This window comes from Tachypleus tridentatus, chromosome 7 (assembly GCF_004210375.1).
Source record: "Tachypleus tridentatus isolate NWPU-2018 chromosome 7, ASM421037v1, whole genome shotgun sequence".
In the NCBI taxonomy this organism is placed as follows: domain Eukaryota; kingdom Metazoa; phylum Arthropoda; class Merostomata; order Xiphosura; family Limulidae; genus Tachypleus; species Tachypleus tridentatus.
Genome location: NC_134831.1, coordinates 94,439,237 through 94,455,869, shown reverse-complemented (window position 1 = coordinate 94,455,869; position 16,633 = coordinate 94,439,237). Strand labels below are relative to the sequence as shown.

Sequence of the window (16,633 nt, the reverse complement as noted above, 5' to 3'; positions counted from 1 at the left end):
GAATTAAAAATTATAGTACAACTATAACAAACACAAAATAGTTGTGAGGTTAGTCCCTGTGATTGAGCCCATAATAAGCAAGTTAAATGTTTTAATTACTTCAAATACACAGTACTGCCTTTACATTTTATAAACCATATACATTCACATAAAGAATACCAGAACCAAAAAAATGTTTCTTATAGAAAGTACAAGTTTTCATCCCACTTAGTTTTACATTGTTTTGTGATGATTGTGGCTATACAGTTCATGAGTGAGGGTCAGTTGTGTAATGAGTATGTTAAATTTCCATATGGTATTAAACACATATGATCTTTTGTATTCCATAAAATACATCAAGTGTTTCTTATAGCATTAAGCACATTATATTTTTCCTCGTAGTGTTAAGCATGTCTATAAACGTTACTCACTATATTTGTTAAACCTTTTAGAAATTGTTGCTGTTCTAAAGGGCCATACTGGTCTAGTCAAGGGGGTTTCTTGGGATCCCGTAGGGAAATACGTTGCCTCCCAGGTACGTTATTCAAATATTATACATTTTACTTGCTAGTGGTGTTAGTGCACAGTGAATATCATGTTCCATGGTTAGATATCTGTTCATTATTCATATTGGTTTCAGTGACATTGTTTAGTGATTTGTCTCTTTGTTGATGAATGTGCCTTTGATTGTTATTCAGTCAGATGACAAGAACTTACGAGTATGGAGGACACATGATTGGTTGGAAGAGACTGTTGTTTCTGAGCCTTTTGAAGAAGTAGGTATACTTGAGGTTACATTAGTCAAGTGTTTTTTGATTAGTCCTCTTCTTTCATAAATAGCTGTACTTGAGGTTATGTTAGTTAAGTGTTTCTCACTTCTGTCATTTCATAAGTAGGTGTGCTTAGTGTTACACCAATTAAGTGTCACTTGGTTAGCTCTGTTATTTCATAAGTAAGTGTACTTGGGGTTACATTAGTTAAGTGTTTTTAGTTGGTTCTGTTATATTGTAAGTGTTAATAATTTGATAATGATAAAAATAAAACTGCTTCTCTGGTTCTCAGTAAATTAAATTTCTATACAATTAAGTTCCTGCTGTTTGGTGATGTTAATTTAAATGTAAAGTTACTTAATCAATAATTAGTAATACCTAATTAATCTTCAAATTTACAATAGCTGCACTGCATGTTAATCAGGTATATTTCATGAAAATTGAGAAGTTTTAATGTCACAGTAAAAAAATTAAACCTTGATGATATGTGAACTTTGTTGGTTTGTTTCAATAACATGAAAAGTACTTGTGACAATATTTATACTAACAGATATTTTTAACTTGAAGAAAAGAAGCAAATAAAATGATTATAACTAAAGCTTCCAAACAGACTAGCTGGTTTTTTAGGTTATGCACGTGGTCTGTTTTCTTTTCATATTTTATGAATATATGGGACTTGGTTTAACATCACTGGTTTGTAAAGAAAGACCCGTTATTACTCTAGTGTGGTGGAACAACACACATCCTACGTTTGAGCTGGTCACCTGATGGTCAATACCTCGTTTCTGCTCATGCCATGAATAACTCTGGCCCTACGGCACAGATCATTGAAAGGGAAGGGTGGAAGACCAACAAAGACTTTGTTGGCCATAGAAAAGCTATAACCTGTGTTGTGAGTTACGTTGGTTTCCATACATTAGCTAAAGTTGTGAATGATTTTCAAAGTATTGTACCTTTTAATCTGGGTGAACTGAGGATGTTTTACAGTCTATATAGTTTTATTGTGTTATCATGTTTTATATTATGAATATAAATGTAATATACTAATAATCACATGTTCACCAGCTTCTGTATTCTGATAACCTCAAGTGGTGGGAGTAGAAGACAGTGAAACTGTTTTGTTGAAAACAGGTGTCACACACATCCTCACTTCACAAATGTACAGTTAGTGGTCATGTATAGTACGTTTAGCAGATCCTGTTCAACTAGCACAGTTTCCATACAAATATCTAATAATGAATTACAATACCTGATTAATACCTTTTAACAGCACTCTATGAGTTCAAGTGAAAGTTTTACATTATAATCATCAACATAACTCTATTATAAAATTATGAACCGTACAATGCATATGATATAGGAATTTGATGATTTTCTATAATATGTCTGATATTAACCATGACAGTTAAAACCAAACAATAAAGTATGTTTAATGTTTCTCAGTGAGATAAAGTAGAGTAGATAGGTAAGTTTTTAATTTAATTATTTTTAATTTGAGATAAACTGATGTGTTATGATATGAAATAAATGTTTACTAACAGAGTACCACGTAATCAGTCTTTAAACGTTAACTACACAGATATTCTATATACAAACTGTGTTGTGTGTGATATTTTTAACTATATTTCATGTATAACTTATTAGGTAGCACGCATGTGGCTATTTATTGGTTGTGGACTTGGTTAAAAGTACTGAGTGTAGGGGCAAACACTAGTTTCAAAAAATGTGTTCACGTAAACAAATATCTTCTAGAAATAATCTCTTTGAAGATTTTAATTATGAAATTTAAATCTTCAACAGTATGTATATTGGTAAAGAAAATAAACTGAGTAATAGGTTAATATTGTGTTAATGCAGAGACAGTTTTATAATAATAAATCACATCTGCCCTGACGTAATGCACTTTTTTTTTCTCCAAATATCTCCCAAAAAGTAGACCTCGCATTATATTCTCGCACCTTCAGTTTTGCTAGGTATACCAGTAGCTATCACCAAAAACTGTTAAAACATTATTAAATGTGTTGCAAGATGTTGATGTCCAATATAATGTATGGGAAGGATGATGACATAATGTATGAATCACAAGAGGATAAAGCAACGGTTCAAGGAAGTGAATGTGATGAACCCGATTACATCAATAGTTGTTTACTGTATTTGGAAACTAATAAATATATATGGCACAACTGATGTGTAGAAAAACAAATTTGCTTTAATTTAACCTTTCAAAATTCAGTGAGAATTATATTTGGGCAAATAAGGTAATACAGCATTGTTGAAAATAGCAACACATAAAGAACATTGTAACATATTCTAATTCTTCAGAGTGGTAATATAAACAGATAAAGAAAATTAGTGGAACAGTATATTGCTTTCAAGAATATATGTATGTAATATTTAATATATAAGTTTAGAAATGTATTTAACCATACTGATATGTTTTTCATAGAAATTCAACCCAAACATTTTATCCAAACTCAACAAAGAAACTGGAAAGGTAAGATTATTTGTTTTTCATGATAGATATTTTACAACATTTTTAAGGTACATTTTCAGTTTCTTCTTATGAATAGATTTTTGTGCAGTTTTAATATTTTTCTCATTCAGTATAGGAAATGTTTTTATGTGTCTGTTCTTATACATGGTTTTAACACCCAGTCTGTTAACTGGAGAGTAGTTTGTGCAGTGAATTTTTATTTTTAATTCAAAATATAAATTTAAACTTCCTACACCCAAAACAAGTTAGTGGCTACATATGATGCATAATATTGTAGATAGAGAGAGTTGAGAAACCAGATCTGTTTAGTTCACGAAAGCCATAAAGAAAACCTTGTCTTTTTTTGGTGGTTTCCGCTCAGAATTGCCAACAAATTCTCATCAAGTTATCTGCAGCAAGTAGTCTGATATGTGAGGAATGAAAATAGCAGAAGTGGCAATGCCAGTAGCAGTAACGAAATAACTATCACAGTACTATCACGGAATATAGACCAGAGTAGAATAACTATCACGGTACGTGAGGGAATATAGACCAAAGTAGAAAAACTATCACTGTACGTAAGGGAATATAGACCAAAGTTGAATAACTATCACATTACGTGAGGGAATATAGACCAGAGTAGAATAACTATCACTGTACGTGAGGGAATATAGACCAGAGTAGAATAACTATCACTGTACGTGAGGGAATATAGACCAGAGTAGAATAACTATCACTGTACGTAAGGGAATATAGACCAAAGTTGAATAACTATCACTGTACGTGAGGGAATATAGACCAGAGTAGAATAACTATTACTGTACGTGAGGGAATATAGACCAGAGTAGAATAACTATCACTGTACGTGAGGGAATATAGACCAGAGTAGAATAACTATCACTGTACGTGAGGGAATATAGACCAGAGTAGAATAACTATTACCGTACGTGAGGGAATACAGACCAGAGTAGAATAACTATTACCGTACGTGAGGGAATATAGACCAGAGTAGAATTACTGTTACTGTACGTGAGGGAATATAGACCAGAGTAGAATAACTGTCATGGTACGTGAGGGAATATAGACCAGAGTAGAATAACTGTCATGGCAATGCGTGAGGGAATATAGACCAGAGTAGAATAACTATCACTGCATGCGTGAGGGAATATAGACCAGAGTAGAATAACTGTCATGGTACGTGAGGGAATATAGACCAGAGTAGAATAACTATGACCTGTAAGTGAGGGAATATAGACCAGAGTAGAATAACTATTACCGTACGTGAGGGAATATAGACCAGAGTAGAATAACTATTACCGTGCGTGCGGGAATATAGACCAGAGTAGAATAACTATTACCGTACGTGAGGGAATATAGACCAGAGTAGAATAACTATTACCGCACGCGGAGGGAATATAGACCAGAGTAGAATAACTGTCACTGTAACGCGAGGGAATATAGACCAGAGTAGAATAACTATCACCGCACGTGAGGGAATATAGACCAGAGTAGAATAACTATCACTGTAACGTGAGGGAATATAGACCAAAGTAGAATAACTATTACCGCATGCGGAGGGAATATAGACCAGAGTAGAATAACTATCACTGCACGCGTGAGGGAATATATACCACAGTAGAATAACTATCACCGCACGTGAGGGAATATAGACCAGAGTAGAATAACTATCACCGTACGTGAGGGAATATAGACCAGAGTAGAATAACTATCACTGTACGTGAGGGAATATATACCACAGTAGAATAACTATTACCGTACGTGAGGGAATATAGACCAGAGTAGAATAACTATCACTGTACGTGAGGGAATATAGACCAGAGTAGAATAACTATCACTGTGCGGAGGGAATATATACCACAGTAGAATAACCATCATTACACGCGTGAGGGTAATATAGACCAGAGTAGAATAACTATCACTGTATGCGTAAGGGAATATAGACCACAGTAGAATAACTATTACCGCACGTGAGGGAATATAGACCAGAGTAGAATAACTATCACCGTAACGCGAGGGAATATAGACCACAGTAGAATAACTATCACTGTACGTGAGGGAATATAGACCAGAGTAGAATAACTATCACTGTACGTGAGGGAATATAGACCAGAGTAGAATAACTATTACCGTACGTGAGGGAATATAGACCAAAGTAGAATAACTATCACGGTACGTGAGGGAATATAGACCAGAGTTGAATAACTATCACCGTACGTGAGGGAATATAGACCAGAGTAGAATAACTGTCACGGTACGTGAGGGAATATAGACCAGAGTAGAATAACTGTCACGGTACGTGAGGGAATATAGACCAGAGTAGAATAACTGTCACGGTACGTGAGGGAATATAGACCAGAGTAGAATAACTATCACCGTAATGTGAGGGAATATAGACCAAAGTAGAATAACTATTACCGCACGCGGAGGGAATATAGACCAGAGTAGAATAACTATTACTGCAATGTAGGGGAATATAGACCAGAGTAGAATAACTATCACTGTGCGTGAGGGAATATAGACCAGAGTAGAATAACTATCACTGTATGCGTGAGGGAATATAGACCAGAGTAGAATAACTGTCATGGTAATGCGGAGGGAATATAGACCAGAGTAGAATAACTATCATGGTACGTGAGGGAATATATACCAGAGTAGAATAACTATTACCGCACGCGGAGGGAATATAGACCAAAGTAGAATAACTATTACCGTACGTGAGGGAATATAGACCAGAGTAGAATAACTGTCATGGTACGTGAGGGAATATAGACCAGAGTAGAATAACTGTCATGGTACGTGAGGGAATATAGACCAGAGTAGAATAACTATTACCGTACGTGAGGGAATATAGACCAGAGTAGAATAACTATTACCGTACGGGAGGGAATATAGACCAGAGTAGAATAACTATTACCGCACGTGGAGGGAATATAGACCAGAGTAGAATAACTGTCACTGTAATGCGGAGGGAATATAGACCAGAGTAGAATAACTATCACTGTACGTGAGGGAATATATACCACAGTAGAATAACTATTACCGTACGTGAGGGAATATAGACCAGAGTAGAAAAACTATCACGGTACGTGAGGGAATATAGACCAGAGTTGAATAACTATCACTGTACGCGAGGGAATATAGACCAGAGTAGAATAACTATCACTGTACGTGAGGGAATATAGACCAGAGTAGAATAACTATCACTGTACGTGAGGGAATATAGACCAGAGTAGAATAACTATTACCGTACGTGAGGGAATATAGACCAGAGTAGAATAACTATCACTGTACGTGAGGGAATATAGACCAAAGTAGAAAAACTATCACGGTACGTGAGGGAATATAGACCAGAGTAGAAAAACTATCACGGTACGTGAGGGAATATAGACCAGAGTAGAAAAACTATCACGGTACGTGAGGGAATATAGACCAGAGTAGAATAACTATTACCGTACGTGAGGGAATATAGACCAGAGTAGAATAACTATCACTGTACGTGAGGGAATATAGACCAGAGTAGAATAACTATCACTGTACGTGAGGGAATATAGACCAAAGTAGAAAAACTATCACGGTACGTGAGGGAATATAGACCAGAGTAGAAAAACTATTACCGTACGTGAGGGAATATAGACCAGAGTAGAATAACTATCACTGTACGTGAGGGAATATAGACCAAAGTAGAAAAACTATCACGGTACGTGAGGGAATATAGACCAGAGTAGAATAACTATCACTGTACGTGAGGGAATATAGACCAAAGTAGAATAACTATTACCGTACGTGAGGGAATATAGACCAGAGTAGAATAACTATTACCGCATTGAGAGGGAATATAGACCAGAGTAGAATAACTATCACTGTAACGCGTGAGGGAATATAGACCAGAGTAGAATAACTATCACTGTATGCGTGGGGAATATAGACCAAAGTTGAATAACTATCACTGTACGTGAGGGAATATAGACCAGAGTAGAATAACTATCACTGTACGTGAGGGAATATAGACCAGAGTATAATAACTATCACTGTACGTGGGGGTATATAGACCAGAGTAGAATAACTATTACCGTACGTGAGGGAATATAGATCAGAGTAGAATAACTATCACTGTACGTGAGGGAATATAGACCAAAGTAGAAAAACTATCACGTGCGTGAGGGAATATAGACCAGAGTAGAAAAACTATCACGCATGCATTGAGGGAATATAGACCAGAGTAGAAAAACTATCACGTGCATTGTGAGGGAATATAGACCAGAGTAGAAAAACTATCACGGCATTGAGGGAATATAGACCAGAGTAGAATAACTATCATGGCACGTGAGGGAATATAGACCACAGTAGAATAACTATCACTGCATTGAGGGAATATAGACCAGAATAGAATAACTATTACCGTGCGCGAGGGAATATAGACCAGAGTAGAATAACTGTTACCGCATCGTGAGGGAATATAGACCAGAGTAGAATAACTATCACAGCACGCGTGAGGGAAAATAGACCAGAGTAGAATAACTGTCATGGCACGCGAGGGAATATAGACCAGAGTAGAATAACTATTACCGCACGTGAGGGAATATAGACCAGAGTAGAATAACTATTACCGTGCGTGGGAATATAGACCAGAGTAGAATAACTATTACCGTGCGTGAGGGAATATAGACCAGAGTAGAATAACTATTACCGCACGCGAGGGGAATATAGACCAGAGTAGAATAACTGTCACTGCACGCGTGAGGGAATATATACCACAGTAGAATAACTATTTCGTGCGGAGGGAATATAGACCAGAGTAGAATAACTATCACTGTACGTGAGGGAATATAGACCAGAGTAGAATAACTATCACTGTACGTGAGGGAATATATACCACAGTAGAATAACTATTACTGCATGCGGAGGGAATATAGACCAGAGTAGAATAACTATCACTGTACGTAAGGGAATATAGACCACAGTAGAATAACTATTACCGTACGTGAGGGAATATAGACCAAAGTAGAATAACTATCACTCTACGTGAGGGAATATAGACCAGAGTAGAATAACTATCACTGTACGTGAGGGAATATGGACCAGAGTAGAATAACTATCACTGTACGTGAGGGAATATAGACCACAGTAGAATAACTATTACCGTACGTGAGGGAATATAGACCAAAGTAGAATAACTATCACTGTACGTGAGGGAATATAGACCAGAGTTGAATAACTATCACCGTACGTGAGGGAATATAGACCAGAGTAGAATAACTATCACCGTACGTGAGGGAATATAGTCCAGAGTAGAATAACTGTCACGGTACGTGAGGGAATATAGACCAGAGTAGAATAACTGTCACGGTACGTGAGGGAATATAGACCAGAGTAGAATAACTGTCACGGTACGTGAGGGAATATAGACCAGAGTAGAATAACTATCACTGTACGTGAGGGAATATAGACCAAAGTAGAATAACTATTAACGTACGTGAGGGAATATAGACCAGAGTAGAATAACTATTACCGTACGTGAGGGAATATAGACCAGAGTAGAATAACTATCACTGTACGTGAGGGAATAAAGACCAAAGTAGAAAAACTATCTCTGTACGTAAGGGAATATAGACCAAAGTTGAATAACTATCACTGTACGTGAGGGAATATAGACCAGAGTAGAATAACTATCACCGTACGTGAGGGAATATAGACCAGAGTAGAATAACTATTACTGTACGTGAGGGAATATAGACCAGAGTAGAATAACTATCACTGTACGTGAGGGAATATAGACCAAAGTAGAAAAACTATCACGGTACGTGAGGGAATATAGACCAGAGTAGAAAAACTATCACGGTACGTGAGGGAATATAGACCAGAGTAGAATAACTATCATGGTACGTGAGGGAATATAGACCACAGTAGAATAACTATCACTGTACGTGAGGGAATATAGACCAGAATAGAATAACTATTACCGTACGTGAGGGAATATAGACCAGAGTAGAATAACTGTTATTGTACGTGAGGGAATATAGACCAGAGTAGAATTACTATCACAGTACGTGAGGGAAAATAGACCAGAGTAGAATAACTATCATGGTGCGTGAGGGAATATAGACCAGAGTAGAATGACTATCACTGTACGTGAGGGAATATAGACCAGAGTAGAATAACTATCACTGTACGTGAGGGAATATAGACCAGAGTTGAATAACTATCACTGTACGTGAGGGAATATAGACCAGAGTTGAATAACTGTCACGGTACGTGAGGGAATATAGACCAGAGTAGAATAACTATCACTGTACGTGAGGGAATATAGACCAGAGTAGAATAACTATTACCGTACGTGAGGGAATATAGACCAAAGTAGAATAACTATCACTGTACGTGAGGGAATATAGACCAGAGTAGAAAAACTATCACGCTACGTGAGGGAATATAGACCAGAGTAGAATAACTCTCACTGTATGTGAGGGAATATAGACCAGAGTAGAATAACTATCACTGTACGTGAGGGAATATGGACCAGAGTAGAATAACTATTACCGTACGTGAGGGAATATAGACCAAAGTAGAATAACTATCACTGTACGTGAGGGAATATAGACCAGAGTAGAATAATTGTCACGGTACGTGAGGGAATATAGTCCAGAGTAGAATAATTGTCACGGTACGTGAGGGAATATAGACCAGAGTAGAATAACTGTCACGGTACGTGAGGGAATATAGACCAGAGTAGAATAACTATCACTGTACGTGAGGGAATATAGACCAAAGTAGAATAACTATTACCGTACGTGAGGGAATATAGACCAGAGTAGAATAACTATTACCGTACGTGAGGGAATATAGACCAGAGTAGAATAACTATCACTGTACGTGAGGGAATATAGACCAAAGTTGAATAACTATCACTGTACATGAGGGAATATAGACCAGAGTAGAATAACTATTACCGTACGTGAGGGAATATAGACCAGAGTAGAATAACTATCACTGTACGTGAGGGAATATAGACCAGAGTAGAATAACTGTCATGGTACGTGAGGGAATATAGACCAGAGTAGAATAACTGTCATGGTACGTGAGGGAATATAGACCAGAGTAGAATAACTATTACCGTACGTGAGGGAATATAGACCAGAGTAGAATAACTATTACCGTACGGGAGGGAATATAGACCAGAGTAGAATAACTATTACCGTACGTGAGGGAATATAGACCAGAGTAGAATAACTGTCACTGTACGTGAGGGAATATAGACCAGAGTAGAATAACTATCACTGTACGTGAGGGAATATATACCACAGTAGAATAACTATTACCGTACGTGAGGGAATATAGACCAGAGTAGAATAACTATCACTGTACGTCAGGGAATATAGACCAGAGTAGAATAACTATCACTGTACGTGAGGGAATATATACCACAGTAGAATAACTATTACCGTACGTGAGGGAATATAGACCAGAGTAGAATAACTATCACCGTGCGTGGGGAATATAGACCACAGTAGAATAACTATTACCGCAATGCGTGAGGGAATATAGACCAGAGTAGAATAACTATCACTGTACGTGAGGGAATATAGACCAGAGTAGAATAACTATCACTGTACGTGAGGGAATATAGACCAGAGTAGAATAACTATCACTGTACGTGAGGGAATATAGACCAGAGTAGAATAACTATTATCGTACGTGAGGGAATATAGTCCAGAGTAGAATAATTGTCACGGTACGTGAGGGAATATAGACCAGAGTAGAATAACTGTCACGGTACGTGAGGGAATATAGACCAGAGTAGAATAACTATCACTGTACGTGAGGGAATATAGACCAAAGTAGAATAACTATCACTGTACGTGAGGGAATATAGACCAAAGTAGAATAACTATTACCGTACGTGTGGGAATATAGACCAGAGTAGAATAACTATTACCGTACGTGAGGGAATATAGACCACAGTAGAATAACTATCACTGTACGTGAGGGAATATAGACCAGAATAGAATAACTATTACCGTACGTGAGGGAATATAGACCAGAGTAGAATAACTGTTACCGTACGTGAGGGAATATAGACCAGAGTAGAATAACTATCACAGTACGTGAGGGAAAATAGACCAGAGTAGAATAACTGTCATGGTACGTGAGGGAATATAGACCAGAGTAGAATAACTATTACCGTACGTGAGGGAATATAGACCAGAGTAGAATAACTATTACCGTACGTGTGGGAATATAGACCAGAGTAGAATAACTATTACCGTACGTGTGGGAATATAGACCAGAGTAGAATAACTATTACCGTACGTGAGGGAATATAGACCAGAGTAGAATAACTGTCACTGTACGTGAGGGAATATATACCACAGTAGAATAACTATTTCCGTACGTGTGGGAATATAGACCAGAGTAGAATAATTATCACTGTACGTGAGGGAATATAGACCAGAGTAGAATAACTATCACTGTACGTGAGGGAATATATACCACAGTAGAATAACTATTACTGTACGTGAGGGAATATAGACCAGAGTAGAATAACTATCACTGCAAAATGTGAGGGAATATAGACCACAGTAGAATAACTATTACCGTACGTGAGGGAATATAGACCAAAGTAGAATAACTATCACTGTACGTGAGGGAATATAGACCAGAGTAGAATAACTATCACTGTACGTGAGGGAATATGGACCAGAGTAGAATAACTATCACTGCAATGCGAGGGAATATAGACCACAGTAGAATAACTATTACCGCATCGTTGAGGGAATATAGACCAAAGTAGAATAACTATCACTGTACGTGAGGGAATATAGACCAGAGTTGAATAACTATCACCGTACGTGAGGGAATATAGACCAGAGTAGAATAACTGTCACGGTACGTGAGGGAATATAGTCCAGAGTAGAATAATTGTCACGCTACGTGAGGGAATATAGACCAGAGTAGAATAACTGTCACGCATGCGTGAGGGAATATAGACCAGAGTAGAATAACTGTCACGATGCACGTGAGGGAATATAGACCAGAGTAGAATAACTATCACTGTGCACGAGGGGAATATAGACCAAAGTAGAATAACTATTAACGTACGTGAGGGAATATAGACCAGAGTAGAATAACTATTACCGTACGTGAGGGAATATAGACCAGAGTAGAATAACTATCACTGTACGTGAGGGAATAAAGACCAAAGTAGAAAAACTATCTCTGTACGTAAGGGAATATAGACCAAAGTTGAATAACTATCACTGCATGCGGAGGGAATATAGACCAGAGTAGAATAACTATCACTGTGCATTGAGGGAATATAGACCAGAGTAGAATAACTATTACTGTGCGTGAGGGAATATAGACCAGAGTAGAATAACTATCACTGTAATGCGGAGGGAATATAGACCAAAGTAGAAAAACTATCACGGCACGTGAGGGAATATAGACCAGAGTAGAAAAACTATCACGGCATGCGTGAGGGAATATAGACCAGAGTAGAATAACTATCATGGCACGCGTGAGGGAATATAGACCACAGTAGAATAACTATCACTGTGCGTGAGGGAATATAGACCAGAATAGAATAACTATTACCGTGCGTGAGGGAATATAGACCAGAGTAGAATAACTGTTATTGCATGCGGAGGGAATATAGACCAGAGTAGAATTACTATCACAGTGCATTGAGGGAAAATAGACCAGAGTAGAATAACTATCATGGTGCGTGAGGGAATATAGACCAGAGTAGAATGACTATCACCGCATGCGTGAGGGAATATAGACCAGAGTAGAATAACTATCACTGCATGCGAGGGAATATAGACCAGAGTTGAATAACTATCACTGTGCGTGAGGGAATATAGACCAGAGTTGAATAACCGTCACGCAATTGAGGGAATATAGACCAGAGTAGAATAACTATCACTGTGCGCGAGGGAATATAGACCAGAGTAGAATAACTATTACCGTGCGTGAGGGAATATAGACCAAAGTAGAATAACTATCACTGTACGCGAGGGAATATAGACCAGAGTAGAAAAACTATCACGATGCACGTGAGGGAATATAGACCAGAGTAGAATAACTCTCACTGTATGTGAGGGAATATAGACCAGAGTAGAATAACTATCACTGCATTGAGGGAATATGGACCAGAGTAGAATAACTATTACCGTACGTGAGGGAATATAGACCAAAGTAGAATAACTATCACTGTACGTGAGGGAATATAGACCAGAGTAGAATAATTGTCACGGTACGTGAGGGAATATAGTCCAGAGTAGAATAATTGTCACGCATGCGTGAGGGAATATAGACCAGAGTAGAATAACTGTCACGCGTGCACGCGAGGGAATATAGACCAGAGTAGAATAACTATCACTGTAATGCGAGGGAATATAGACCAAAGTAGAATAACTATTACCGCATTGAGGGAATATAGACCAGAGTAGAATAACTATTACCGTGCGCGGAGGGAATATAGACCAGAGTAGAATAACTATCACTGTACGTGAGGGAATATAGACCAAAGTAGAATAACTATCACCGTACGTGAGGGAATATAGACCAGAGTAGAATAACTATTACCGTACGTGAGGGAATATAGACCAGAGTAGAATAACTATCACTGTGCATGCGAGGGAATATAGACCAGAGTAGAATAACTGTCATGTGCGTGAGGGAATATAGACCAGAGTAGAATAACTGTCATGGCACGTGAGGGAATATAGACCAGAGTAGAATAACTATTACCGTACGTGAGGGAATATAGACCAGAGTAGAATAACTATTACCGTACGGGAGGGAATATAGACCAGAGTAGAATAACTATTACCGTACGTGAGGGAATATAGACCAGAGTAGAATAACTGTCACTGTACGTGAGGGAATATAGACCAGAGTAGAATAACTATCACTGTACGTGAGGGAATATATACCACAGTAGAATAACTATTACCGTGCGTGAGGGAATATAGACCAGAGTAGAATAACTATCACTGCATGCGTCAGGGAATATAGACCAGAGTAGAATAACTATCACTGTGCGTGAGGGAATATATACCACAGTAGAATAACTATTACCGCACGTGAGGGGAATATAGACCAGAGTAGAATAACTATCACCGTAACGTGAGGGAATATAGACCACAGTAGAATAACTATTACCGTACGTGAGGGAATATAGACCAGAGTAGAATAACTATCACCGTACGTGAGGGAATATAGACCAGAGTAGAATAACTATCACTGTACGTGAGGGAATATAGACCAGAGTAGAATAACTATCACTGTACGTGAGGGAATATAGACCAGAGTAGAATAACTATTATCGCATGCATTGAGGGAATATAGACCAGAGTAGAATAATTATCACGCACGCATTGAGGGAATATAGACCAGAGTAGAATAACCGTCACGGCACGTGAGGGAATATAGACCAGAGTAGAATAACTATCACTGTACGTGAGGGAATATAGACCAAAGTAGAATAACTATCACTGCACGTGAGGGAATATAGACCAAAGTAGAATAACTATTACCGTGCGTGGTGGGAATATAGACCAGAGTAGAATAACCATCACCGTGCGTGAGGGAATATAGACCAGAGTAGAATAACCGTCACTGCAACGCGGAGGGAATATAGACCAGAGTAGAATAACTATCACTGTGCATTGAGGGGGAATATAGACCAGAGTAGAATAACTATCACTGTGCATTGAGGGAATATGGACCAAAGTAGAATAACCATTACCGCACGAGAGGGAATATAGACCAGAGTAGAATAACTATCACTGTACGTGAGGGAATATATGCCACAGTAGAATAACTATTTCCGTACGCGTGAGGGAATATAGACCAGAGTAGAATAACTATCACCGTACGTGAGGGAATATAGACCAGAGTAGAATAACTATTACCGTACGTGAGGGAATATAGACCAGAGTAGAATAACTATCACTGTACGTGAGGGAATATAGACCACAGTAGAATAACTATTACCGTACGTGAGGGAATATAGACCAAAGTAGAATAACTATCACTGTACGTGAGGGAATATGGACCAGAGTAGAATAACTATCACTGTACGTGAGGGAATATAGACCAGAGTAGAATAACTATTACCGCACGCGAGGGAATATAGACCAAAGTAGAATAACTATCACTATGCATTGAGGGAATATAGACCAGAGTTGAATAACTATCACCGCACGTGAGGGAATATAGACCAGAGTAGAATAACTATCACGGTACGTGAGGGAATATAGTCCAGAGTAGAATAACTGTCACGGTACGTGAGGAAATATAGACCAGAGTAGAATAACTGTCACGGTACGTGAGGGAATATAGACCAGAGTAGAATAACTATCACTGTACGTGAGGGAATATAGACCAAAGTAGAATAACTATTACCGTACGTGAGGGAATATAGACCAGAGTAGAATAACTATCACCGCACGCGAGGGAATATAGACCAGAGTAGAATAACTATCACTGTACGTGAGGGAATATAGACCAAAGTAGAAAAACTATGACTGTAATGTGAGGGAATATAGACCAAAGTTGAATAACTATCACTGCACGCGAGGGAATATAGACCAAAGTAGAAAAACTATCACGCATGCGGAGGGAATATAGACCAGAGTAGAATAACTATCACTGCACGCGAGGGAATATAGACCAGAGTAGAATAACCATCACTGTGCATGCGGAGGGAATATAGACCAGAGTAGAATAACTATCACTGTGCATGCGAGGGAATATAGACCAGAGTAGAATAACTATTACCGCACGTGAGGGAATATAGACCAGAGTAGAATAACTATCACTATGCGTGAGGGAATATAGACCAAAGTAGAAAAACTATCACCGCACGCGAGAGGAATATAGACCAGAGTAGAAAAACTATCACGGCACGCGGAGGGAATATAGACCAGAGTAGAAAAACTATCACGGCACGTGAGGGAATATAGACCAGAGTAGAATAACTATTACCGCACGCGAGGGAATATAGACCAGAGTAGAATAACTATCACTATGCGCGAGGGAATATAGACCAGAGTAGAATAACTATCACTGCAATGCGGAGGGAATATAGACCAAAGTAGAAAAACTATCACGTGCATGAGGGAATATAGACCAGAGTAGAAAAACTATTACCGCACGCGGAGGGAATATAGACCAGAGTAGAATAACTATCACTGTGCGTGAGGGAATATAGACCAAAGTAGAAAAACTATCACGGCATGCGGAGGGAATATAGACCAGAGTAGAATAACTATCACTGCACGCGAGGGAATATAGACCAAAGTAGAATAACTATTACACGCACGCGGAGGGAATATAGACCAGAGTAGAATAACTATTACCGTACGTGAGGGAATATAGACCAGAGTAG

General features: G+C 38.1%; 1 protein-coding gene across 1 annotated transcript in view; it reads left to right on the top strand.

Moving 5' to 3' along the window:
• LOC143257730 (protein HIRA-like) overlaps window positions 1-16,633 on the top strand; it is an 86,582-nt gene that overhangs the window by 29,347 nt on the left and 40,602 nt on the right. The window contains 4 exon segments of the mRNA XM_076516763.1: window positions 432-514; window positions 678-755; window positions 1,474-1,641; window positions 3,196-3,243. Coding sequence (XP_076372878.1) covers window positions 432-514; window positions 678-755; window positions 1,474-1,641; window positions 3,196-3,243 — 377 coding nt within the window.